A 26,727-nucleotide genomic window follows, 5' to 3' on the forward strand; every position below is an offset into this window, starting at 1 on the left:
CTCTCCCTGTCATGACCCTGAGAGCAGGTGGCTCTGTCTGTGTATTGCTGTCCATGTCACAACCCCGAGAGCAGGTGGCTGTGTCTGTATATTGCTGTCCCTGTTGTGACCCTGAGAGCAGGTGGCTGTGTCTATATATTGCTGTCCCTGTCACAACCCTGAGAGCAGGTGGCTGTGTCTGTATATTGCTGTCCATGTCACAACCCCGAGAGCAGGTGGCTATGTCTGTGTATTGCTCTCCCTGTCATGACCCTGAGAGCAGGTGGCTCTGTCTGTGTATTGCTGTCCATGTCACAACCCCGAGAGCAGGTGGCTGTGTCTGTATATTGCTGTCCCTGTTGTGACCCTGAGAGCAGGTGGCTGTGTCTATATATTGCTGTCCCTGTCACAACCCTGAGAGCAGGTGGCTGTGTCTGTATATTGCTGTCCATGTCATGACCCTGAGATAGGTGTCTGTGTCCACAGGCTGTGCACATATATTGCTGTCCCTGTTATGACCCTGAGAGCAGGTGGCTGTGTCTGTATATTGCTGTCCCTGTCGTGACTCTGAGAGCAGGTGGCTGTGTCTGTATATTGCTGTCCCTGTCGCGACCCTGAGAGCAGGTGGCTGTGTCCATTGGCTGCGTCCGTGTATTGTTGTCCTTGTCATGATCCTGATGGTAGGCATCTGTGACCCACTGTGTGTCCATATATTGTTGTCCCTGTCACGACCTTGTGACTACTGTGATTATGTCTGAATTCTTTTTTTTTTTTTTTTTGAGACGGAGTCTCGCTCTGTCGCCCAAGCTGGAGTGCAGTGGCGCAATCCTGGCTCACTGCAAGCTCCGCCTCCCGGGTTCACGCCATTCTCCTGCCTCAGCCTCCCGAGTAGCTGGAACTACAGGCGCCCGCCACCGCGCCCGGCTCATTTTTTGTATTTTTAGTAGAGACAGGGTTTCACCATGGTCTCGATCTCCTGACCTTGTGATCCGCCCGCCTCGGCCTCCCAAAGTGCTGGGATTACAGGCGTGAGCCACCGCGCCCGGCCGTCTGAATTCTTTTGAGCATTTCACAGTTTCCACTGAGCTCCATGCCATGACCTCTGTTCCCATGTTTTGATACTGACAACCCACCATGACTTGGTTATCTGAGGGCCAACGCAGTGCCTGTGCCCGTGTTTCTGTGTCAAAACCCTTGTATCCTTATGATGCCACCAGCTATCTGTGTCACACATCACATAGCCGTAGGGTGATACCCCAGTCAGAAAGCCCTCTGGGAACTGCCGGGGCCCTTGGAAGCAGCTCTAGAAGCCATTGGGGCTGAGTTTTGCCCAGAGGAAGGTCCAGGATCTCATGCACGGCCAGGAGGTACCGGAGCTTGGTCTATAGCTGTGCCCGCTTTCTGGCAGGTGAATGACGTGCCATTCCAGAACCTGACACGGGAGGAGGCGGTGCAGTTCCTGCTGGGGCTGCCACCGGGCGAGGAGATGGAGCTGGTGACGCAGCGGAAGCAGGACAGTGAGTGCGCGTGGATGTGGGTGTGCCTGTGTGTGTCGGCGGGGGACCTGGCTGTGTGGCCTGGTGGCGAGTGCAGGGGTGTGGTTGAATCTGCATCTCTGCACCCTCCATCCCTCTCCCCAGCCCCTGCAGGGACAGTGCCCAAGTCTCCTGGGTGGGTTCCCTCCAGCCAGACCCACTCTCCGCAGGGGAGGGCTCAGATCGGGCAGCTCATGCGGCCTTCTGCTCTCCCCAGTTTTCTGGAAAATGGTGCAGTCCCGCGTGGGCGACTCCTTCTACATCCGCACTCACTTTGAGCTGGAGCCCAGCCCACCATCCGGCCTGGGCTTCACCCGTGGCGATGTCTTCCACGTGCTGGACACGCTGTACCCGGGCCCCGAGCAGAGCCACGCGCGAGGAGGCCACTGGCTGGCGGTGCGCATGGGTCGTGACCTGCGGGAGCAAGAGCGGGGCGTCATTCCCAACCAGAGCAGGTGGGGACTGCGCACCCCTGCAGCGGGGCCCTTCTGCTTCAGCCTCAGTCTCCCCATTAGAAATGGGCTCGCTATCGGCCAGGCGCGGTGGCTCACGCCTGTAATCCCAGCACTCTGGGAGGCCGAGGTGGGTGGATCACGAGGTCAGGAGATTGAGACCATCCTGGCTAACACGGTGAAACCCCATCTCTACTAAAAATACAGAAAAATAAAAAGCCAGGTTGGTGACAGACGCCTGTAGTCCCAGCTACTCGGGAGGCTGAGGCAGGAGAATGGCGTGAACCCGGGAGGCGGAGCTTGCAGTGAGCCAAGATCTCGCCACTGCACTCCAGCCTGGGCGACAGAGTGAGACTCCATCTCAAAAAAAAAAAAAAAATTAGCCGGGCACGGTGGCGGGCGCCTGTAATCCCAGCTACTCGGGAGGCTGAGGCAGGAGAATTGCTTGAACCCAGGAGGCAGAGGTTGTAGTGAGCTGAGATTGTGCCACTGCACTCCAGCCCACTCCAGCATGGACAACAGAGCAAGACTTTGTCTCAAAAAAACCCAAAATAATCATCATCATCATCATCATCTCATTTGCAGAGTCCCATTTGCCATACAAAGTGGCCCGTCCACAGGCTCCGAGGGGTAGGACGAGGACACCTTCGGGGCCGTGATGCTGCTGACCCCAATGCTCAGTACTGTCCCCTCTCCTCCCCAGGGCGGAGCAGCTGGCCAGCCTGGAAGCTGCCCAGAGGGCCGTGGGAATCGGGCCTGGCTCCTCCGCGGGCTCCAATGCTCGGGCCGAGTTCTGGCGGCTGCGGGGTCTTCGTCGAGGAGCCAAGAAGACCAGTCAGCGGAGCCGCGAGGACCTCTCAGCTCTGACCCGACAGGGCCACTACCCGCCCTATGAACGAGTGGTGCTTCGAGAAGGTGGGGCCTGGGGTGGGAGGGGCCCTGGGGAGGCCTCACACAGAGGTCCTGGTGCACCTGTTCCCTCACATCCAGCCTCTAAAAGGCACAGTCTTGGCCGGGTGTGGTGGCTCACACCTATAATCCTGACACTTTGGGAGGCTGAGGTAGGAGGATCTCTTGAGGCCAGGAGTCCCAGACCAGCCTAGGCAGTAAAGCAAGACTACATCTCTACATCAAATCTATTTATTTATTTACTTTTTATTTTATTTTTTATTTTTGAGACGGAATCTTGCTCTGTTGCCCAGGCTGGAGTGCAGTGGCGTGATCTCCACTCACTGCAAGCTCCGCTTCCCGGATTCACACCATTCTCCTGCCTCAGCCTCCTGTGTAGCTGGGACTACAGGCGCCTGCCACCACGCCCAGCTAGTTTTTTTTAATGTATTTTTAGTAGAGACAGGGTTTCACCATGCTAGCCAGGATGGTCTCGATCTCCTGACCTCGTGATCCACCTGCCTCGGCCTCCCAAAGTGCTGGGATTACAGGCGTGAGCCACCACGCCTGGCCTATTTATTTACTTTTTTATTTTTTATTTTAGACAGAGTCTTGTTCTGTCTTAGACTGGAGTGCAATAGCGTGATCTTAGCTCACTGCAACCCCTGCCTCCCTGATTCAAGCTATTCTCCTGCCTCAGCCTCCCAAGTAACTGGGATTACCATCACCACGCCCAGCTAATTTTTTGTATTTTTAGTGCTGAGATTACAGGCGTGAGCCAACGTGCCCGGCCTCTACATCAAATTTAAAAAGATAGTTGGGCATGGTGGTGCATACCTATAGTCCCAGCTACTTGGGAGGCTGAGGCAGGAAGATCGCTTGAGCCCAAGAGGTCCAGGTTGCAGTGAGCTATGATCGCACCACTGCACTCCAGCCTGGGCCGCAGATTGACACTATCTTTAAAAAAAAAAAAAGACATGTTTCTAACCACATTCTCCTTCTATCAAAAATACTTTTGCAGCGGGGCGCGGTGGCTCACACCTGTAATCCCAATAGTTTGGGAGGCTGAGGCGGGTGGATCACCTGAGGTCAGGAGCTCGAGACCAGCCTGGCCCACATGGTGAAACCCCATCTCTACTAAAAATACAAAAAATTAGCCAGGTGTGGTGGCAGGAGCCTGTAGTCCCCTCCCGATAGTTTGGGAGGCTGAGGCAGGAGAATTGCTTGAACCTGGGAGGCAGAGGTTGTGAGTCGAGGTCACGTCACTGCACTCCAGCCTAAGCGACAAGAGCAAAACTCCATCTCAAAAAAACCAAAAATACAAAAAAACCCCCAAACTTTTGGGTTATTTTAGGGGACAGAAGGAGAGAGGAAGGGGGTTCTTTCCTTAAAAATCTATTTGTGTCGGCTGGACGTGGTGGCTCACACCTGTAATCCGAGCACTTTGGGAGGCTGAGGCGGGTGGATCACGAGGTCAGGAGTTGAGACCATCCTGGCTTAACACAGTGAAACCCTGTCTCTACTAAAAATACAAAAAAATTAGCAGAGCGTGGTGGCGGGTGCCTGTAGTCCCAGCTACTAGGGAGACTGAGGCAGAAGAATGGCATGAACCTGGGAGGTGGAGTTTGCAGTGAGCCGAGATCGCGCCACTGTACTCCAGCCTGGGCGACAGAGCGAGACTCCATCTCAAAAAAATAAGTAAATAGGCCGGACGTAGTGGCTCATGCCTGTAATCCCAGCACTTTGGGAGGCCAAGGCGGGCAGATCATGAGGTCAGGAGTTCGAGATCAGCCTGACCAACATTGTGAAACCCCGTCTCTACTAAAAATACAAAAATTAGCTGGGCAAGGTGGCGTGTACCTGTAATCCTAGCTACTCAGGAGGCTGAGGCAGGAGAATCGCTTGAACCTGGGAGGCAGAGGTTGCAGTGAGCCAAGATCGCGCCACTGCACTCCAGCCTGGGTGACAGAGCTAGACTCCATCTCAAAAAAAAAAAGTAAATAAAATGAAAGAAAGGGAGAAGGAGAAGGATTAAATTGCAAAGATCCTGGGCTGCCACTTTTCTCCCCTCAAGATGCTCTGAGGCTGTTTCTTCAGTGGTAAAACGGTGTATCTGGTAGGCCAGGTGTCAACATACTTTTCCTGCAAAGGATCACACAGTTAACTATTTTAGGCTTTGTGGGCTAGTCTGGCGGAACTACTCAGCTCTGCTCAAAGGTAGCCATAGACAGGACATAAAGAAATGGCCGTCACAGGCCGGGCGCGGTGGCTCAAGCCTGTAATCCCAGCACTTTGGGAGGCCGAGACGGGCGGATCATGAGGTCAGGAGATCGAGACCATCCTGGCTAACACGGTGAAACCCCGTCTCTACTAAAAAAAAAAAAAACTACAAAAATCTAGCCGGGCGAGGTGGCGGGCGCCTGTAGTCCCAGCTACTCGGGAGGCTGAGGCAGGAGAATGGCGTGAACCCGGGAGGCGGAGCTTGTAGTGAGCTGAGATCCGGCCACTGCACTCCAGCCTGGGCGACAGAGCAAGACTCCGTCTCAAAAAAAAAAAAAAAACAAAAACAAAAACAAAAAAACAAAAGATATACCACTGGCCAAAAAACATATGAAAAAATGCTCAACATTACTNAAAAAAAAAAAAAAAAAAAAAAAAAAAAAAGAAATGGCCGTCACTGTGTTTTGATAAAACTTTATTTACAAACACATGCTGTGGGCCAGATGTGGCCCTCAGGTTGTAGTCTCCTGACCTATGAGTTAGCTAGGTTCAACTGCTAAAAGAGACCCTACAGCCAGGGAGAAAGGAAATGAAGGCTGGAGAGGGGCTTATTCCTGCCCTTGAAGGCGGAACCCAGAAATGCACACATCAATTCTGCTTGTGTTCCTTTGGCCAGTATTTGGTCACATGGCCATCCTAGCTGCAAGGGATACTGGGAGATGTAGTCTTTGGCTGGGCAGCTATGGTCCTAGCTAAATAGGCTGTTTACTATAAGGAAGTGGAGGGGTTTGTACAACACACTAGCTGTCTTTAACCGCAAATGGGACCCTGATTCTTTCACTGTGTCTCTGCCCCTCAGCCAGTTTCAAGCGGCCGGTGGTGATCCTGGGACCTGTGGCCGACATTGCTATGCAGAAGTTGACTGCTGAGATGCCTGACCAGTTTGAAATCGCGGGTGAGACTCCAGATCCCCTGGAAACCTCGTTGATGAATCGTTTCACGGCTGGTTTTTTGTGGGGGGTGGGTGGAGAGTCAGAATAATGACGGCAAATAAGAAGCAGATGGGCCACCAGTGCCCCCTCCAATACCCAAGCCAGATAGCCTCAATCCATCTTGGCACCGTTTGTCTGGATAGAACCTCCACATCCTTCTTTTTTTTTTTTTTTTTTGAGATGGAGTCTGGCTCTGTGGCCCAGGCTGCAGAGCAGTGGTGCAATCTCGGCTCACTGCAAGCTCCGCCACCCGGGTTCACGCTATTCTCCTGCCTCAGCCTCCTGAGTAGCTGGGACTACAGGCGCCCACCACCGCGCCTGGCTAATTTTTTGTATTTTTTAGTAGAGACGGGGTTTCACCGTGTTAGCCAGGATGGTCTCGATCTCCTGATCTCGTGATCCGCTCGCCTCGGCCTCCCAAAGTACTGGGATTACAGGTGTGAGCCACCGCGCCCAGCCTACATCCTTCTTAATACAGTTCACCAGGTAGCCATTGCCAGTTGAGGCAAAGTGCCACCTGTTATTTAAGAGAAATTTATTGATCTTCTGAGACAGCAGCAAACAGGACAGGCAAGGTCCCTGGAGAAGACTCCAAATTAACAAGTATAAAAACAACTGGCGCGGTGGCTCACGCCTGTAATCCCAGCACTTTGGGAGGCCGAGGCGGGCGGATCATGAGGTCAAGAGATTGAGACCATCCTGGCTAACATGGTGAAACCCCGTCTCTCCTAAAAATACAAAATTAGCTAGGTGTGGCGGCAGGCGCCCATAGTCCCAGCTACTTGGGAGGCTGGGGCAGGAGAATTGCTTGAACCCGTGAGGCAGAGGTTGCAGTGAGCTGAGCTCACGCCACTGCACTCCAGCCTGGCGACGGAGTGAGACTTCATGTCAAAAAAAAAAAGAAAAGAAAAACAAGATAGACTAGGAGGCTGGGCGCAGTGGTCAGGAATTCAAGACTAGCCTGGCCAACATGGTGAAATCCCGTCTCTATTAAAAACACAAAAAATTAGCTGGATGTGGTGGCACATGCCTGTAATCCCAGCTACTCAGGAAGCTGAGGCAGGAGAATCGCTTGAACCCAAGAGGCGGAGGGTGCAGTGAGCAGAGATCACACCACTGCACTCCAGCCTGGGTGACAGAGGGAGACTCTGTCTCAAAACAAAACACAAAAAATAGTTAAGATTGCAAATTTTGGCTGGGTGTGGTGGCTCACATTTAACTCAGCACTTTGGGAGACCAAGGTGTGAGGATGACTTGAGCCTAGGAGTTTGAGACCAGCCTGGGCAACATAGCAAAATCACGTTTCTATAAAAGAAAAAAGATTTTTTTAATTAAAAAAGATGCAAATTTTACGGGGTTTTTTTTTGTTTTTTTTTTTTTTTTTGAGTCGGAGTCTTGCTCTGTTGCCCAGGCTGGAGTGCAGTGGCAGTATCTTGGCTTACTGCAACCTCCGCTCCTAGGTTCAAGTGATCCCCCTGCCTCAGCCCCCCAGTAGCTGGAATTACAGGCACGTGCCACCATGCCTGGCTAATTTTTGTATTTTTAGTAGAGATGGGGTTTTGCTGTTTGGTCAGGCTGGTCTTGAACTTTTTTTGTTTTGTTTTGTTTTTGAGACGGAGTCTCGCTCTGTCGCCCAGGCTGGAGTGCAGTGGCCAGATCTCAGCTCACTGCAAGCTCCGCCTCCTGGGTTCACGCCATTCTCCTGCCTCAGCCTCCCGAGTAGCTGGGACTACAGGCGCCCGCCACCTCGCCCGGCTAGTTTTTTGTATTTTTTAGTAGAGACGGGGTTTCACTAGGTTAGCCAGGATGGTCTCGATCTCCTGACCTCGTGATCCGCCCATCTCGGCCTCCCAAAGTGCTGGGATTACAGGCTTGAGCCACCGCGCCCGGCCTGGTCTTGAACTTTTGACCTCAGGTGATCCACCCGCCTTGGCCTCCCAAAGTGGTGGGATTACAGGCTTGAGCCACTGCACCCTGACGATTTTACGTCTTTAACCAAAACAAAAAGAGGGGATGAGGTCATGTCTCCCTCCTTGAACTCCTCCATGCCAGGCTGTGTCTCCTTCCTGAAACTTTGCACAATCCAGGAGGGCTTCCTGGAGGAAGCAGTGCTCCTCTCAGATCCTAGAAGACAGATATCGGCAAGAGTGGAGCTTCCTGTGGGGTTGTAGCCTGAGCAGAACCCTGGAGTTGGGACTGAGTTTGGGAGAGCCAGGGGTTGCAGCTCAGGCTCAGTGTCTGGCCTCTGACTCTGCGACCCTGAGCAAGTAGCCTTTTGTCTCTGAGTCTCAGTTTCCCCACCTGCCACATGGGCCAATACCAGCCACCCACTCCTCAGGAGGACGTGAGAGCTTGAGGTCAGGAGGGGATGTGAGTGCAGTGCCTGGCACTTGGCCAACAGGAGTTGCTGCTGCTGTTAGGATTTCTCTCCAGGGCAATGGGGAGCCATGATGGCTTCTTGAGCAGGGGAGGGGCAGGTAGGTGTGAATTTGAGGGGCCAGGGGCTGCCCTCCTGAAGCTGGTGGTCCTGTCTCCCCTCCACAGAGACTGTGTCCAGGACGGACAGCCCCTCCAAGATCATCAAACTGGAGACTGTGCGGCTGATTGCAGAAAAAGTAAGCCGGGTCCTGCTACGGGTCCCATTTCATGGATGGGGGAAACCGAGGCCTGGGCGTCCAACTGAATGTTCTGACCTGTTCTCAGCCCACACCCCACAAGTGCAGTCTCCCATGGAGCCCCTTTCGGAGGCTTTGTGAGGCAGGAGGCCCGAGAGAGACAAAGGCTTCCCGGAGTCAAACAGCACTCAGCCCTGGGCACAGGCAGAGAAAGCTGGGGCTTTGATGCCCAAGATGCTGTGGCCTGGGCTATTACCACCACCATCCCCACCATGCTAGCCTGTGGATGTGAGAGACTGGGGTCCACTCTGACCTCAAACTCTTCATCTTTCCATCTTTCTCTCTGTCTGCCAAGATGCTGTGCCCTAGGCTATTACCACCACCATCCCCACCATGCTAGCCTGTGGATGTGAGGCTGGAGTCCACTCTGACCTCAAACTCTTCATCTTTCCATCTTTCTGTTTGCCAAGATGCTGTGGCCTGGGCTATTACCACCACCATCCCCACCATGCTAGCCTGTGGATGTGAGGCTGGGGTCCACTCTGACCTCAGACTCTTCATCTTTCCATCTTTCCCTCTGTCTGCCAAGATGCTGTGCCCTAGGCTATTACCACCACCATCCCCAACATGCCAGCCTGTGGATGTGAGAGGCTGGGGTCCACTCTGACCTCAGACTCCTCATCTTTCCATCTTTCTCTGTTTACCCTGCTGCAATCCCCCTCTCCCCAACCTCCGCGGGCCTGGCCCAGGACAAGCACGCGCTCCTGGATGTGACCCCCTCCGCCATCGAGCGCCTCAACTATGTGCAGTACTACCCCATCGTGGTCTTCTTCATGCCCGAGAGCCGGCCGGCCCTCAAGGCGCTGCGCCAGTGGCTGGCGCCTGCCTCCCGCCGCAGCACCCGCCGCCTCTACGCACAAGCCCAGAAGCTGCGGAAACACAGCAGCCACCTCTTCACAGGTGTGGGGCTGGGTGTCCCAGGGTAGGCGGGTGGGCCCCAGCCTGAGTCTCCCGCGCATAGTAATGTCTCCTCCCTGCAGCCACCATCCCTCTGAATGGCACGAGTGACACCTGGTACCAGGAGCTCAAGGCCATCATTCGAGAGCAGCAGACGCGGCCCATCTGGACAGCGGAAGATCAGGTACTGCTGTGGTGAGGGTGGGTCGGGGACAGGGGGGCCCCACAGACCCTGTGCAGGCCCAGCTGGGGTTTGGGGCCTCTGTCGGGAGTTACATTTTGCTCAGGGGTCAGGATTCTGGCCAGAGTCAAGATGGGACCTGAGACAAGGGTGTTGGACTAGAACTTGGATGAGATGAGATTGGAGGAGCTGTTTTTTGTTGTTGTTTGATTTGAGATGGAGTCTCATTATGTCACCCAGGCTGGAGTGCAGTGGTGTGGTCTCAGCTTGCTGCAACCTCTGCCTCCTGGGTTCAAGTGATTCTTCTGCCTCAGCCTCCCGAGTAGCTGGGACTACAGACGAGCGCCACCACGCCCAGCTACTTTTTGTATTTTTAGCAGAGACAAGGTTTCACCATGTTGGCCAGGCTGGTCTCGAACTCCTGACCTCAGGTGATCCACCCGCCTCGGCCTCCCAAAGTGCTGGGATGACAGGCCTGAATCACTGCGCCCGGCCTGGAGGAGCTGTTTTGAGAGAGAGACAAGTCTTCTCTTGGTGCTGGAGTCAAGGTTTAGGACTCAGCTTGGATTTGGGGGCTGAGCCTCTCAGGTGAAGGGTCAATGAATACAATTAATCCTGGAGTCAACAGTGAAGCCTCCACTGAGGCTAGAGGCTCCAGGACCGTCTCGATTTGGGGCTGGAGTTTGAAGGTGGGGGGTGTCGTGGGTGGCGGCTGGGGTCCTGGCCAGGGCCAGCCGCAGCATACACACCCACCCCACAGCTGGAAGGTTCCTTGGAGGACAACCTAGACCTCCCCCACCGCGGCCTGGCCGACAGCTCCGCTGACCTCAGCTGCGACAGCCGTGTTAACAGCGACTACGAGACAGACGGCGAGGGCGGCGCGTACACAGACGGCGAGGGCTACACGGACGGCGAGGGGGGACCCTACACAGATATGGATGATGAGCCCCCGGCTCCAGCCCTGGCCCGGTCCTCAGAGCCTGTGCAGGCAGATGAGCCTCAGAGCCCAAGGGATCGTGGGAGAATCTTGGCTCATCAGGGGGCCCAGGTGCGTGGGGCATGGGGGGCAGTCCTGGGAAAGGTCTCCGGTAGGGACGCTGGCACAGAGCAGACACACACTGGGGAGCCTGTTTTCTACCAGGACGCCAACAAACCGCTTCCCTGGTCAGATCGGTTTCCGGGACTCAGACCTGGGGTAGCTAAGAGCCACGTGGCACTAAGCAACTTGCAGCCATTTTTTTTTCTTTTTTTTTGAGACGGAGTTTCGCTTTTGTTGCCCAGGCTGGAGTGCGATGGCACCAACTCAGCTCACCGCAACCTCCGCCTCCCGGGTTCAAGTGATTCTCATGCCTCGGCCTCCTGAGTAGCTGGGATTACAGGCACGCACCACCATGCCTGGCTAATTTTGTATTTTTAGTAGAGACAGGGTTTCTCCTTCTTGGTCAGGTTGGTCTCAAACTCCTAACCTCAGGTGATCCGCCCGCCTCAGCCCCCCAAAGTGCTGGAATTACAGGCGTGAACCACTGCACCCGGCCTAATTTTTTTTTTTGAGTTAGAGTTTCGCTGTGTCACCCAGGCTGGAGTGCAGTGGCATGATCTCGGCTCACGCCAGCCTCGGCCTCCTGTGTTCAAGCAATTCTCCTGCCTCAGACTTCCAGGTAGCTGGGATTACAGGCGAGCACCACCATGCCCAGCTATTTTTTTTTTTTCCTAAGGTATTCTTAATAGAGAGAGGGTTTCACCATGTTGGCCAGGCTGGTCTCCAATTCCTGACCTCAGGTGATCCACCTGGGCCTCTCAGAGTGTTGGGATTACAGGCGTGAGCCACTGCACCTGGCCTCCAGCCAACATTTTAACCTCTCTCTGCACCTGTTTCCTCATCTAGGACACAGGGTGGATGGTATCAGACTTGGTGGCACAGGGCAGTGGCGAGCACTCAATGTACTCAGCCCAAGTCTTGGCACATAGTAGTTGCGTGTTTTTTTGAACTTGCCCTAACTTACCTAATTTATGTATTTTACTTTTTCAATTTTAGAGATAGGGTCTTGCCCTGCTGCCCAGGCTGGAGTGCAGTGGTGCAATTATAGTTCATAGCAGCCTCCAATTCCTGAGCTAAAGGGATCCTCTCACCTCAGCCTCCCGAGTAGCTGGGACCACAAGCACGCACCATCACCCATGCCCAGCTAATTTTTTTCACTTTTTGCAGAGATGTGGTCTTGCTATATTGCCCAGGCTGGTCTCTAACTCCTGGGCTCAAGTGATCCTCCTGCCTTGGCATCCCAAAGTGCTGGGATTACAGGCGTGAACCACGGCACCCAGCTGTAGTTGGGTGTTTAACAAAGGTGTATGTAGCTCTTAGTGTATACGCCTCAGCATCTTCTTCCACACCCTCTCTGGGTCAATGTAAAAATCTATGAATCGATGACATCTCTGATTAGAATGATTTTCCTAGGGTTGTGCAGTACCCAACCTGTTCAACTGTCCATGGCAGCCGCATATGGAGCAGCCACTATACTAAGTCCTTTACATACATGAACTCATGGCAGTGGCCCTATGAGGACCTGCACAGATGAGAAACCCAATTCCCCTTTTGCTGACAGGCTAGGAGGTCTCAGCTAAGGCCTTCCCCTATCCCAGCCTGTTTTCTCATTTATATTTGGGGATGACCTGCAGACTTGTCATGGGGTTAGCAATTGGGCAGCATGGCCCCGGCCAACGTGGGGGATGGGATGGAGGTGGTTATTGATCTCGACTTACCATGCTCTGGGAGGAATTTTGAAGCTCCTCTCTCCCTCTCCTCCAAGGTGGACAGCAGCCATCCCCAGGGTCAGTGGCGACAGGACAGTGTGCGGTAAGAACCACATATTCCACACTGGGGGCCCCTCAACCCTTCCCTTGGGACTCAGACTCTGGGGTTAATAAAGAGATCTGTATCCAAGCTATGCCTTCATGTGCCCCTAGCCTAGTTGGGAAGACAGAGCCTGCCAAAGCCTCTCTAAGCCCCATATAATCATGGCCAAGGGAGTAGGAATCCACTTCCTGGGAGAGCTAGGAAGGCTTCTTGAAGGGCAGGACATTGAAGCTGGGGCTTTGAGGGATGCATAGGAGTTTGTTAACAAGGCGCTACCCATGAATGCCCAGATGTGCTTATTTCTGCCCACACCCACTGTGCCTAGCACAGTCAGCCTCAGTTTACAGTGGGAAAGCTCACACGCTCCCCACCCACAGCATCTATTCTATTTCCTGATCCCCAGAACCTATGAACGGGAAGCCCTGAAGAAAAAGTTTACACGAGTCCGCGATGCGGAGTCCTCCGATGAAGAAGGCTACGACTGGGGTCCGGCCACTGACCTGTGACCTCTCCCAGGCTGCCAGCTGGTCCGTCCTCCTTCTCCCTCCCTGGGACTGGGACTCAGTTTCCCATACAGAACCCGCAACCCCACCTCCCTCCGCCTGGTCTTTAATAAACAAAGTATTTTCACAGCACCGGCTTCTAGTGGCTTCCGGGAAGGATAAGGTGGTGAGAGGACCAAGCCCCGGGCTCACCTTCCTCGGTCTCGTAGACCCTGATCCGAGACTTTGCCGCTTGCATAAGCTTTTACTGTTTTTATATCAGGAAATCATACAGGACCAAGAACCGCTGGGGTCCTGGCCAGCCAAGGCAGGCCCAGGATGGGGCTCCGGGGCCATGGAGGCGAAGGCACAGTGGCAGGCGAGGGACATGGTGGTCACAGGTACACGGGCTGCTCCTGGCCTGTAAGGAGGCGGTATGTGGCGGCTGGCATCGTCTTGATATGTACCTGGGGAGTGGAGGCAGAATGGGGTTCAGGGCAGGCCTGGGCTTGCCGGGGACGTGGGGGCGCCCCTGGCCACCACCCACCACCTGCACACCTCGCCGTAGGCCTCGGTGAGCAGCTCGATGATGCGGGCGTGTGGTGTGGCCACCACGCTCTGCCCATTGATCTCAATGATGCGGTGGCCCACACGGATGCCCCCGCGCTCGGCGATGCCGCCGCGGAGAAGGCTGCAGATCTGGGGGAGGAAAGCGGGGAATGGGAAAGAGGTGGGGGCTGCTCAGGGGCCGTGCTCAGGGCCGCCCTCCTCCCCACCGCGGGCCAGGGGCCGGGGGCCTCACGATGCCATCCTCCACGCAGAAGCCCAGTTGCTCGCGAGTGTGGGGCCGGTGGATGATGGCGGTGGTGACAGGCGGGCAGTGGACGATGCTGAGTGTCACCGACGTCTGCGACTTCGTCTCCTGCAGGGCGGGGGCCGTTGGGCTCACTCAGCTGCCGGACAGCCTGGCAGGCTGTAGCCCCCTCTGGGCCTCAGTTTACCCTCTCATAAACCAGAGACCTGGAGTGCAGGGGCTCAATTCTGGGAGACCCCTCAGATGTGGTGGAGAACAGACTCGGGCCCGGTGGGCTTGGGGTCGAAGCTGTGTGACCCGAGCCATATCGCTTCCTTATGGCCAAAAGCCAAGCCGACAGCCGGGCTCTCCAGGCAGGCTGCAAGCGTCTGTAAGAGGCTGCACGGACTGTGGCCTCATCCCTCTGACGGGGGCCCTGGGCCTCAGTTTCCCCATCTGAACAACAAAGGTTAAGACTCAAAAACATGGCCAGGCGCAGTGGCTCACGCCTGTAATCCCAGCACTGTGGGATTAGGCAGGTGGGTCACTTAAGGGCAGGAGTTCAAGACCAGCCTGGCCAACATAGTGAGACCCCATCTCTACAAAAAGTAAAACAATTAGCTTGGCGTGGTGGTGCACACCTGTGGTCCCAGCTACTCGGGAGGCTGAGGCAGGAGAATTGCTTGAGCCCAGGAGGTCAAGGCTGCAGTGAGCCACAGGTGTACCACTGCCCCCCAGTCTGGGCAAGAGAGTAAGACCTTGTCTCAAACAAACAAACCCCCCTAGAAATCAGCTGTCTCTTGTTAGACAGCGAGCCGCCTAGCCCTGGCGCTGGGCCACCCGCATTTCCATCCTGGCTCTGGTTCTAGGGAGGTGCCCTGGACAAGCGGCTTCCCTTCTCCAGGCCTCAGTTTCCCCAAGGGCACACGAGTGGGCAGGACTTGAAAGTTAGACTTTGTCCCTCCCGGCTGGCCTGGAGAGACCTGGCCAGGGAAGAGACCTCTCTGCGACTCAGTTCCCCTTCCCGGGAGTGTGGGGGCCCCGCCACCCCAGAAAACTCACGCGGACGGCGGCCTGGCACGCGGCCAGAGGCAGCCCCACCAGGCTGGTCCCATTGATGGCGGTCAGGCGGTCCCCGATGCTGAGGGCTCCCGAGCGCTCAGCGGGCCCCCCGTGCAGCAGGTTGGCGATGACAGCTGTGGGCAGCAGGGAGCCCCAGCCCGACTCCACCAGGGCCACGCCCAGGCCCTCCCCTCGCCGCTTCTCGAGGAGCACCTGGGACAGAAAGGGGGTGCGGAGGCTGCTTGGGAGGGCCTGGTGCAGGTGCACGGGGGGGCAGGGGCTAGGCGGGGGCTGCCCGGCACCTCACTCACCTCCCGGCAGTTGTCGCTGTTGGAGAAGTGGTCCAGGTCCCCGTTGTGGAGGTGCCCGGGGCCCGGGCTCGGCTGCACGCCCACCTGGCTGGGGTCGATGCCGCTTTCCCGCAGGAACTGGCTGTAGGCGGCGGCGAAGGCCTGGCCGATGGCCTGGGCGATGAGCTGGGCCTGCGGGGAGGGGCGGCGCGTCCCTGGGGTGTCCCACCCACCTCCTCCAGGTCCCTGAAGTCCCCAGGGTCCTCAGAGCTGAGCCCTCCTGTCCCCACCTAGGGTGAGAGTCCCAGGACACAGCCGCCTGCCCTGGGGCTTTGGAGGAGGTGGAGAGACAGCCGTATCTTGGGGAATCTACAGGAAGAAGGAAGGGTAGGGGCAGCCCTGGGCTGGGGCGACGAGAGGGAGGCAGCTCCCTGAGCATGGGCTGTGGGAAAAGCTACCAGAGACCCAGCCAGGGGGCCGGGGGCCTGATGGGTGGCAGGGACAGCCCAGGAGTGGGCGAGGTTTCAGGGAGACAGCTGAGGGTCTTGGAGGCTTATGGGAGGATGGGCGCGGTAGCTCACGCCTGTAATCCCAGCACTTTGGGAGGCCGAGGTGGGTGGATCACTCGAGCCCAGGAGTTTGAGACTCTATGTTCACCTGGGCAACACGGCGAGACCCTGTCTCTATCAAAAATCCAAAAATTAGCCAGGCATGGTGACACCCTGTGGTCCCAGCTACTAGGGGGGCTGAAGTGGGAGGATCGCTTGAGCCTGGTAGGGGGCAGAGGCTGCAGTGAACTACAATCGTCCCACTGCACTCTGGCCTGGGTGACAGGGAGACCCTGTCCCAAAAAAAGAATTAAAAAAATAAGCTTATGGGAGGGAGGCTAAACGCGTGGCCCAGCAAGGCGGGTAACAGTTGCCGTGAGGAGGGCCTCAGAAGGGTGGCCCCACGCCCTGGCTGCTCACGTCCTCCGCGTGGAACACGTGGCAGAGCATCTTGTACAGGCGACGGCCGTGGTCCTGGGGGGCCGGCCTCCGCGCCAGCCGCCGCCGCGCCATCAGCACCAGCACGCAGCCGATGTCGGCTATGTAGGAGATAGTATGCAGGGCGTGGTCCATCATGGCCTCCTGGGGGCGGGAGAGGCAGCCTGGGTGGGCTGGGGGGCCCTGCCAGGCTCGATCACCCCACCCGCATCCCTGGGGCCAGGTCCCTGCCCCGTACCTGGGAATCCGCTGTCAAGACCTTGATCCTCTTGGTGGAGACAAACAGGTCCACCTCCGTCATGGGCTGGGTCTCCCCGTCGGGGGCCTGTGGGGGGCGGCGTGGGAGGTGGAGGCTCCCACAGACCCAACCCGCAGCCCACCCGCCTGCCCACCCGCCCCCGGCCGCCCCCTCACCTTGACACGGTCCATGGCCTCCCGGGCCTGAGCCATGCGTGTGCTGGTGGGCGGGTTCCGTTCTGATACCAGCTGGGTGGAACCCAGGTACTTGGCCCCAAATATGACACCATCCAGGAGGTCTTCATGGTCACAGGGACCGGGCACTGAGGGCGACAGCAGAGAGGGTCGGCCCTCAGGGGCCCACTCCCACGGGCTCTGCCCCAGGGCTGTGCTCTCCGAGATGGTCGGAAGACACAGTGTTCTAGCTGGTGGCTGAGCACTCTCCAGCCAGGAAGCACAGCCCACTGTTCTAGAACCATCCAAGCAGCCTGGCCCTCACAGGTCTAGAACCTTCTGTCCATCCCGCAAGGACTCACAGGCGGGAAAGCCAGTGAGTCCAGGCCATGGCTAGATTCAAAGCCAGATCTAGCACCCACAGATACCTTCACCCCATATCCCCAGAATTCCAGGATCGGGCCAGAACCAGATAGTCCCACGTCTACATTTTTTGAGACACAGTCTCACTGTCGCCCAGGCTGGAGCTCAGTGGTGTGATCTCAGCTCACTGCAACCTCTGCCTTCCAGGTTCAAGTGATTCTCCTGCCTCAGCCTCATGAGTAGCTGGGATTACAGGCGCCCGCCACCATGCCTGGCTAATTTTTGTATTTTTAGTAGAGACGAGGTTTCGCCATGTTGGCCAGGCTGGTCTCAAACTCCTGACCTCAAGTGATCACCCGCCTTGGCCTCCTGAAGTGCTGGGATGATAGGCGTGAACCACCGTGCCCCACCCCCCACTCCTATTTCTAAACCTCCACACCATTCTAGAACCACAGTGGACCTCTGCTTCTCGGTTCTGGAGTTCCCTCAATCAATCTAGAACTGGCCAGCATTGCCCACTGTTCTAGAACTGTCTCCAGTCAGCCCAGGATAGCAGTCAGCTCTGTGCCTGGGTTGTAGAACTGCCCAGAATAGAGAGAGAACTGGCTGCCTGTCTAAAAAAATTCCCATACTGTCCAGAACCCCAGTTGGTTCTGACCCTTGATTCCAGAACTCTCTGACAGGTCTCATAACAATTCTGTCAGGAGTTCTAGAAACTTATTATCCCTCTAGAATCAGACTTCTCCATGATTCCAGAACATCTTAATCACAACGGCGTCAGACAGCTCTCCCTGTGGTTCTAGAATCTCCTTCAGTAGTTCACACCTTGGCTACACCAGTGATTCTAAGAATTACCTGACCAGTCGAGGAACAAACAATTCTGTTCCAGGAGAATTCCAGAACAGTTCTAGAATACTCCCAACCCAGCCCAGAACTACATAAAGCTTTACTTCTGGCCAGGTGTGGTAGCTCACGCCTGTCATTCCAGCACTTTGGGAGGCCGAGATAGGTGGATCACCTGAGGTCAGGAGTTCGAGACCAGCCTGGCCAACATGACGAAACCCTGTCTCTACTAAAAATACAAAAATTAGCTGGGCGTGGTGGCACATGCCTGTAATCCCGGCTACTCGAAAGCTGAGGCGGGAGAATCACTTGAACCCAGGAGGTGGAGGTTGCAGTGAGCCGAGAGAGATCGCGCCACTGCACACCAGCCTGGGCGACAGGGCAAGATTCCGTCTCCAAAAACAAAAAGGGGGAAAAAAGAAGCTTGACTCCCATGGTTCTAGAATTCCCTGAGCTACCTAAAGCCAGACAGCTCTGCTGGTGGCTCTAGAATATTCTAAGTAGTAACTACTGCTCTTTGGTTTAGAACCACAGGCGTAGGGCCCAGTTCTGGACACCCGTCAGTGAAATTCATCCTCCACCACAGTCGGTTCTGCCCACTGTCATGATTTCATGATCTAAACATTCTGGAACAAGAGCTCCACTCTGGGGTTCTACAGATGCACCATTCAGTGTGTAGCACCAAGCACATGTATCTGTCACAGACTTGAAATGTGGCTTCTCTGAATAGAGAGGTAAATAGAAAATATACACTAGCTATTGAAGATTAGCATGCAGAAAAGTAATTTAAGGCCAGGCGTGGTGGTTCACGCCTGTAATCCCAACACTTTGGGAGGCCAAGGCGGGCGGATCACCTGAGGTCAGGAGTTTGAGACCAGCCGGGCCAACATGGTGAAACCCTGTCTCTACTAAAAATACCAAAATTAGCCAGGCATGGTGGCGGGTGCCTGTAATCCCAGCTACTCGGGAGGCTGAGGAAGGAGAATCACTTAAACCCGGGAGGCAGTGGTTGCAGTGAGCCGAGATCACGCCACTGCACTCCAGCCTGGGCAACAGGGTGAGACCGTGTCTCAAAAAAATAAAAAAGTAATTTAAAAATATTGATTATATGTGGAAATAATATTTTAAATATGTTAGCTTGATTAAAATGTTATTAAAGTTAATTTCTTAGCCAGATATGGTGGCATACTCCTATAGTCCCAGCTACTCAGGAGGCTGAGGCGAGAGAATTGCTTGAATCTGGGAGACGGAGGCTGCGGTGAGCTGAGATTGAGCCACTGCACTCCAGCCTGGGTGACACAGCGAGACGTCGTCTCAGTTAAAAAAAAAAAAGTTATTTCACCTGTTTTTAATTTTTTAATGTGGATAACTATAAAATTTTAAATCATATATGGCTCACATTATATTTCTATTGTACTTCCATCTAGAACTTTCTGATTACACTATAATTGGACAGCTCTGCCCAGGGTTCTAGAACACCAGATAACTATTCCCTCCATGGTTCTGGAATTTTCCAGTCTTGAGTAGCAGCAGATGGCTCTGTTCACCAATTCTGAGCATATTCTCATCAGCCCAGACTCCTAGAACCTAGAAACACAGACAAAACGCCAAGCCTGGGAACTCCCAAGGCGTCGCAGCTCTGCTCATGATTCTAGAACCTTCTTAGAGCTATAGGTTCAAACCAGTTCTTCTCTCTACAACCACAGAACTGCTTTTTTTTTTTTTTTTTTTTTTTTGAGACATGGTCTCCCTGTGTCACCCAGGGTGGAGTGCAGAGGCACAATCTTGGCTCACTGCAGCCTCAAGTGATCGTCCCACCTCAGCCTCCCAAGTAGCTGGGATTACAGACCCATGCCACGTGCCCGGCTAATTTTGGGGGGGGGGGGTATTTTATTTTTGTAGAGACAGGGTTTTGCTGTGTTGCCCAGGCTGGTCTCCAACTCCTGGACTCAAGCAATCCTCCCACATCAGCCTCCCAAATAGCTGGGATTACAGACCCATGCCATGTGCCCAGCTAATTTTTGGGGGGATTTTATTTTTGTAGAGACAGGGTGTTGCTGTGTTGCCCAGGCTGGTCTCGAACTCCTGGGCTCAATCGATCCTCCCATTCTGGCCTCCCAAAGTGTTGGGATTACAGATGTGAGCCGCCCTTCCTGGCCAGAACTTACTATCTGACCTGTATTCTTAGGAAAGTCTAGAACACAGGCTGGGCGCGGTGGCTCACACCTGTAATCCCAGCATTTTGGGAAGCCGAGGCAGGTGGATGACAAGGTCAGGAGTTCGAGACCAGACTGACCGAGATGGTGAAACCCCATCTCTACTAAAAATACAAAAATTAGCCGGGCATGGTGGCAGACACCTGTAATCTCAGCTACTCAGGAGGCTGAAGTAGGAGAATCATTTGAACCCGGGCGGCAGAGGCTGCAGTGAGCTGAGTGTGCGTCACTGAAAAAAAAGTCTAGAACATTCCAGAGGGCCAGAAATTGTTCTTCCCATGCTTTTAGGGCAGCGATTGGCAAACATTTTCTGTAAAGGGCCAAAGAGTAAATATTTTCAGCCCTGTAGGTCACAAGGTCTCTGCTGCAGCTACTCAGCTCTGCCATTCTAACAGCAGAGCAGCCATGGACAACACATGAATGACCAAGCATGATGTGTACCAATAAAACTTTATGTACACTGAAATTTGTTACTATTATTATTATTTTTTGAGATGGAGTCTCACGATATTGCCCAGGCTGTAGTGCAATGGTGCAATCTCGGCTCACTGCAGCCTCCGCCTCCCAGGTTCATGCGATTCTCCTGCCACAGCCTCCTGAGTAGCTGGGATTACAGGCGCGCACCACCACACCTGGCTAATTTTTGCATTTTTAGTAGAGACGGGGTTTCACCAATGTTGGCCAGGCTGGTCTCAAACTCCTGACCTCGTGATCCGCCTGCCTCGAATTCCCAAAGTGCTGGGATTATAGGCATGAGCCACCATGCCCGGCTTATGCACACTAAAATTTGAATTGCATTTTTTAATTTTTGAGACAAGGTCTCGCTCTGTTGCTTTGGCTGCGTAGTGCATTGGCATGATCTCAACTCACCGTAGTCTCAACTCCCTGGGCTCAAGAACTTCTTTCACCTCAGCCTCCTGAGTAGCTGGGACTACAGGCATGCACTGCCACGCCTGGCTAATTTTAAACATTTTTTGTAGAGACGGGGTCTTGCTATGTTGCCCCAGCTGGTCTCCAACTCCTGGGCTCAAGCAATCCTCCTGCCTCAGCCTCCCAAAGAGCCGGGATTACAGGTGTGAGCCACCATATCCAGCCTAGTATATCATTTTCATGTGAAGAAATAGTATTCTTCAGCCCAGTGCAGTGGCTCACGCTTGTAATCCCAGCACTTTGGGAGGCCAAGGTGGCCGAATCACTTGAGGTCCAGAGTTTGAGACCAGCTTGGCCAACACAATGAAACCCCATCTCTACTAAAAACACACAAATTAGCTGGGCGTGGTGGCAGGTGCCTGTAATCCCAGCTACTCGGGAGGCTGAGGCAGAAAAATTGCTTGAACCCAGGAGGCGGAGGTTGCAGTGAGCCAGGATCGCACCACCGCACTCCAGCCTGGGCGACAGACTCTGACTCAAAAACAAAAACAAAAACAAAAAAGAAATAGTATTCTTCTTTCAATTAAAAATGCAAAGGCCACCCGGGCACGGTGGCTCACGCCTGTAATCCCAGCACTCTGGGAGGCCAAGGCACGCAGATCATTTGAGTTCAGGAGTTTGAAACTAGCTTGGGCAACATGGTGAAACCCCATCTCGACCCAAATAAACACAAAATAAAATTAGCTGGGCATGGTGGCATGCACCTGTAGTCTCAGCTATTTGGGAAACTGCGGTGGGAGGATTGCTTGAACCTGCGAGATGGAGGTTGCAGTGAGCTGAGATCAAGCCACCGCACTCCAGCCTGGAAAACAGAAGTCATCAAAAAAAAAGTTAAAAGAAAAACACACACAAAAACCATCTTTAACTAAAGACCTATGTGAGCAGGCAGTGAGCTGGGTCTGGCCCGACGATGATGATTTGCCAAGCCCGGCTCTAGAAGCGAGTGCTGCCAGTGGCCAAAGCTGCCCCACAGCCCCCTTCTCACTCTACCCCGTTCTCAAGACTGGCTCTCCTCTCCCTGGCCAGCCGGGATCTGCTCGAAACCACCCTCAGAGCCTCCTGAGAACCTCATCCTTCCTGGCAAACTGTTGCCAGACTTTGGAAGCCTGATTCTGGCTGTCTAGGGGCCTTAGTGCCTGAGGCTAGGGTGGGCGGGACACTCACCCTCCTGGGGGGCAGGGTAGGAAGCCAGGGTCTCGGGGCTCTGGAAGAAGACAGAGGAGGGGCAGGACTGAGTCCCCCTGCTTGGTTCCAGGCAGTCCAGGACACCTGGAGGGTGGGGCAGGCACTACCTGGGCACCAGCGGGTGGCTCTTCAGGTGCGACTAGAGGCACCGTCTCCAGCCAGGGTTCTGGGGAACTGCTTGAGCTCCTGCTGCCCCCCTGCTCAGCAGAGGCCCCCTCCACCCAGTCTGGGGAGTCAGAATCCTCATCTGGGTCCTCAGGAGGCTGCAACAGTCGGGGGGCAGGCTCTAGAGGCTCTTCAGGACCAGGCTGGGAAGGTGAGCATTCCTCGCAGTGCAAGAGGCTCAGCAGGTCATCCCGGCCAGCTTCAGCAGACAGGAGCCCGTGGGCATCGGCGATCTCCTGGGAGGCCAGGCCGTGGCCTGTGGCAATGTGTAGGGGACAGGGGGTTCCATCTGGGGATGGGCCCACCAGATCACCCGGCAGAGCTTCAAACTGCTGCACCAGCTCCTGAATGCTTGACTCATCAAGTTCCATCCGACTCAGGCTGCCGGGGCCTCCTGGCACAGGGTCCCACTGGCTGTGAGGGGTGAGGTCCTCAGAGGGCACAAGAATGTCCCTAGGCTCCTCCAAGTCCATGGCTGGAAGCCCCGAAGAGGATCGGGAAATTGTGGGGAAGTCCATGCCTGGACTCCAGGCTTAGGCTAGCATCTTCAAGTAGCTGAAAGACAGAGAGTCAGCGCTGAGGTTTCACCCGGGTACAGTGGTTCATGCCTGTAATCCCAGCACTTTGGGAGGCCAAGAAGGGCTGACTGAACCCAGGAGTTCAAGATCAGCCTGGGCAACAGAACAAGACCCTATCTCTACAAAAAATACAAAAAAAATTAAGGCCGGGCACAGTGGCTCATGCCTGTAATCCCAGCACCTTGGGAGGCCAAGGCGGATGGATCACAAGGAGTTCGAGACCAGCCTGACCAACATGGTGAAATTCCGTCTCTACTAAAAATACAAAAAATTAGCCAGGTGTGGTGGCGGACGTCTGTAATCCCAGCTACTCAGGAGGCTGAGGCAAGAGAATTGCTTGAACCCGGGATGTGAAGGTTGCAGTGAGCTGAGATCACGCCATTGCACTCCAGGTTGGGCGACAGAGCGAGACTCTGTCTCCAAAAAAAAAAAAAAAAATTAGCTAGGGGTGGTGGTGCATGCCCGTAGTCCCAGCTACTTGAGAGGTTGAGGTGGGAGGATCACTTGAGCCAGGGGAGGCAGAGGCTGCAGTGAGCCTTGATTGTGCCACTGCACTCCAGTCTGGGCGACAGAGTGAGGCCTTGTCTTAAAAAAACAAAAAACAAAAAACAAAAAACCCAAAAACCATAAAACCTGAGGTTTCCTGGGTGCCTATCCGGTGCTAGGCTCTAGCGGGTACTGTTCACACAGGGTACGTAATTTAATCCCTGACAACCCTTACAAGGAGTTAGGATTCCCATTTTACAGATGAAGAAACTGAGGCGCAGAATGGGGAGGTGTGAGGCAGTGGCTTCCCGAGCCCCTGTATATGTCATCCCAGACCTCTCCCAACTAATGACGTCTGCTCACTCCAGCCCTGGTTCTTCCAAGTCCTCCTCCCTCGAGACGCGGAACCCAGGCTGGAGACCCAGACCTCACACCCTAACTCTACAGACTCGTCAGAAGCAGGTCCCCAAGACCCCAGACCCAAGACCTCAGTCCCATGACCTCAACCCCCAATACCTCCATCCAGAACTTTAGACCCAGGACCCTGGACTTAATACCAGAGACCCAAGACGCCATAAAGCAGACCCGAGTCTCCAAACCTCCAATGTTACCCCAAGATCGACTCCAGACTGAGACCCCGACTTCAGGACCCAGCCCCAAGCCCAGACTCCAGTCCGCCCTCAGACCGAAGACCTCAAGCGCCGACTCAGACCTCGCTCTGCACCTCGAGGACACTCACTTCCCAAATCGAGGCCGCCTCAGCCCCGCGCAGCCTCCAGGACCCCGCGCCCCCAGTACGACCCCGACATAGCCCAGACCGCGTCCCCAGAAGGCGCACCTCGGGGATTCCCCGTCCCAGCGCTGGCTCCTCCATCCGCACAGCGCCCTGGCCCACTGAGCATGCGCGGCCTCGCGAGGCCTGCTGGGAAATGTAGTTCTCTCAGCCAGCCTCGCCACGAGGGGGCGCCGGGACTCCTGTAGGTGTTGGAGCCGGGGTTCGAATCCCATGCTTCCCTGCCCGCAGACAGCCCGGGCTGGCCCCAGGACCTGTTTCTTCCCCTGCAAAATAGGGTTAATAATCACTGCCTGGCTCCGGGGGCCGTGTTCATTATTCCAAAGGATGGCAGATGCGGAGAAGTGGGGTTGGGAAATATTAAAGAAGTGTGAGAGGTGGTTTCCTTGGGACCTTGAGGCACCGGAAGCGACATGGGAACCCTGTTGAAGACGGACTTCCGGTTTGGCTCACAGTAGGGAGACAGGTTGGTGCACCGTGGATTTGCGGTCGGCCTGGGAACTTTACCTCCCTGAGTCTCAGTTTCCTCACTAATAAGCTGGGGAAAAAAATAGTACCTACCTCCTAATTGTGAGCATTAAATTAGATCGAGTGGGTTAAGGATTTAGCAGTAGGGCTGGAAAAGAATATATAAAATACATATTATTAATTTGTATATTATATATAATACATACTATATGTTATATATATTATATATAATAATGTTAAAAATATGATGTTATAAAAATTAACAGTGATTAGACTCCAGGCCTACTGGGGTATATTAGACTCATTGTTAATCTCTTTAACTTTAAAGCTTTGAATAATTACTCATTGGATGGAATCGGGAACATATAAAGTGTGATATTTTTAGTAAATGTTATGTAATTGAAGAAGGGCAAGAAGAAGTCAATGAAATAGCCCTTGAACGCCTCCTTCTACAGTAACTACGTATGTCTACAGTCTAAAGAAATCACCATAGAGTATGAGAACTTGGGAGACTACATTTCCCAGACACCTCCACGGGGCCTACAACTCCCGAGCACCCCTTGGACCACTGTCGTCTTCCGGAAACGTGCACGTGCAAGCTGCCCGCAATACGTCATGGCGACCAGACGCCTTTTAGGGGCTGCCCGGATATGGGCCGGCTGGGGGACCCGGGAGCTCCTAGACCCCGCCTCTCCTAGAAGGCTCCTGGTCCGGGATTATGCTAAGAAACCAGGTGAGCTGGGTTAACAGGAACCAAATGAGGACGGTGGGTACTCTGAGGAATTGGCAGTACGCAGGCGCTGGTTGGGGAGGCGGTGGTAGAACTAATGCGCAAACGCAGAGAGGCGGATGCCAGGCTGTAGGCGCAGGCGCAGTTTGAGGGACCCAGCGCCGCTTGGAGCTCGGGCGTCTGGCTTGGAGATAACCTTAGCGATTGGACGCAGGGCGCAGGCGCCAGCTGGGGAGAGGCCTGGGAGGAGGGTGTGGGTTACGTGGAGCCCACGCGTTTCACTGCGCAGGAGCGGGTTGGAAGGGATTTGCCGGGAGTCTGGGGAGGTCATGAACTTGGGTTCCAGTCCTGTTTCTCTGCCTGCCTCCAAATCGCAGGGTGACCTTGGCCAAGCCGTTACCAAAAATTCAAAGAAACTATGGAGCCTATTTAAATCTTAGCCACTGCAGCAAGAACAAACCAAGGTTATTAAGGTTTGGCTGGATACAGCCTTGCCTGATCTCCTTTGTTGAAAGGGGAAGATTGGCAAATGTTCGGCCTTAAAGACAGACACATAGCAGACAATATAACTTGAATGACTTGGTCATTCCAAGCATTGGTGTTACTTAATGCTATGTCTAAATCCCACTTAAAGTGATTTTGAGGCCAGGCATGGTGGCTCACATCTTTATTCCCAGCACTTTGGGAGGCCAAGGAGGCATGATCGATCGCTTGAACCCAGGAGTACGAGACCAGCCTGGGCCACATAGCAGGACCCTGTTTGTATAAAAAATAAAAAAGTGCCTGGCACGGTAGCTCACGCCTGTAATCCCAGCACTTTGAGAGGCTGAGGCAGGTGCATCACTTGAGGTCAGGAGTTCGAGACCAGCCTGGCCAACACGGTGAAACCTCTACTAAAAGTACAAAAAATTAGCCGGACGTGGCAGCTCGTGCCTGTAATCCCAGCTACTCGGGAGGCTGAGACAGGAGAATCGCTTAAACCCGGGAGGCGGAGGTTGCCGTGAGCCAAGATCGCGCCACTGCACTCCAGCCTGGGCGACACAGTGACACTCCGTCTCAAAAATAAATTTAAAAAAATAAAAATAAGTGGGGCATGGTGGCTCACACCTGTGATCTCAGCTACTGGGGAGGCAGAGGCAGGAGGATCGCTTGAGCCTGGGAGTTTGAGGCTGCAGTGAACCATGATTGTGCCCCTGCACTCCAACCTGGGCTGCCTTTATTTTTAAATTTTTTTAGATTTTTTTTTTTTTTTTTTTTTTTTTTTTTTTTTTTTTTT

At 54.4% G+C, this 26,727-nt stretch overlaps 3 protein-coding genes across 7 annotated transcripts in view; 2 read left to right on the forward strand and 1 right to left on the reverse strand.

Annotated features, from left to right (window-relative positions):
• TJP3 (tight junction protein 3) overlaps positions 1-13,305 on the forward strand; it is a 44,851-nt gene extending 31,546 nt beyond the window's left edge. For all 4 annotated transcript variants that reach the window (XM_025367045.1, XM_025367046.1, XM_025367044.1 and 1 more), the window contains 10 exons: positions 1,388-1,496; positions 1,732-1,969; positions 2,670-2,881; positions 5,934-6,029; positions 8,611-8,681; positions 9,431-9,641; positions 9,722-9,822; positions 10,580-10,867; positions 12,624-12,670; positions 13,074-13,305. In XM_025367045.1, the coding sequence (XP_025222830.1) occupies positions 1,388-1,496; positions 1,732-1,969; positions 2,670-2,881; positions 5,934-6,029; positions 8,611-8,681; positions 9,431-9,641; positions 9,722-9,822; positions 10,580-10,867; positions 12,624-12,670; positions 13,074-13,176 (1,476 nt within the window). In that variant the 3' untranslated portion in view covers positions 13,177-13,305. The remainder of the gene's footprint in view (positions 1-1,387; positions 1,497-1,731; positions 1,970-2,669; positions 2,882-5,933; positions 6,030-8,610; positions 8,682-9,430; positions 9,642-9,721; positions 9,823-10,579; positions 10,868-12,623; positions 12,671-13,073) is intronic.
• A 105-nt stretch (positions 13,306-13,410) lies between these two features.
• On the reverse strand, positions 13,411-24,364 carry APBA3 (amyloid beta precursor protein binding family A member 3). Of its 2 annotated transcripts, none has more exons than XM_025367516.1 (11): positions 24,299-24,364; positions 22,339-22,951; positions 22,211-22,250; positions 16,698-16,843; positions 16,522-16,608; positions 16,266-16,427; positions 15,319-15,489; positions 15,008-15,220; positions 13,955-14,074; positions 13,711-13,851; positions 13,411-13,619 (listed from the first exon to the last, which is right to left on the reverse strand). In XM_025367516.1, the coding sequence occupies exons 2-11, from the start codon at positions 22,912-22,914 to the stop codon at positions 13,548-13,550; spliced, it is 1,728 nt and encodes a 575-aa protein (XP_025223301.1). In that variant the 5' UTR covers positions 22,915-22,951; positions 24,299-24,364; the 3' UTR covers positions 13,411-13,547. The 2 variants fall into 2 exon arrangements, with proteins under 2 accessions (XP_025223301.1, XP_025223302.1); XM_025367517.1 differs by having other exon boundaries at positions 24,200-24,363.
• A 944-nt stretch (positions 24,365-25,308) lies between these two features.
• Positions 25,309-26,727, forward strand: part of MRPL54 (mitochondrial ribosomal protein L54) — a 5,917-nt gene continuing 4,498 nt past the window's right edge. The window contains exon 1 of the mRNA XM_025368219.1: positions 25,309-25,454. Coding sequence (XP_025224004.1) covers positions 25,337-25,454 — 118 coding nt within the window. The 5' untranslated portion in view covers positions 25,309-25,336. The remainder of the gene's footprint in view (positions 25,455-26,727) is intronic.

This window comes from Theropithecus gelada, chromosome 19 (genome assembly GCF_003255815.1).
Source record: "Theropithecus gelada isolate Dixy chromosome 19, Tgel_1.0, whole genome shotgun sequence".
Taxonomy (NCBI): domain Eukaryota; kingdom Metazoa; phylum Chordata; class Mammalia; order Primates; family Cercopithecidae; genus Theropithecus; species Theropithecus gelada.

Excerpts from the sequence above, each read along its gene's own strand:
- APBA3 (XM_025367516.1), bottom strand. The coding sequence starts at position 22,914 with ATGGACTTCCCCACAATTTCCCGATCCTCTTCGGGGCTTCCAGCCATG. Across the intron at positions 22,251-22,338 it reads AGCCACCCGCTGGTGCCCAG|AGCCCCGAGACCCTGGCTTC; the intron begins GTAGTGCCTGCC and ends GTCTTCTTCCAG. Across the intron at positions 16,428-16,521 it reads TCTTGACAGCGGATTCCCAG|GAGGCCATGATGGACCACGC; the intron begins GTACGGGGCAGG and ends TCCCGCCCCCAG.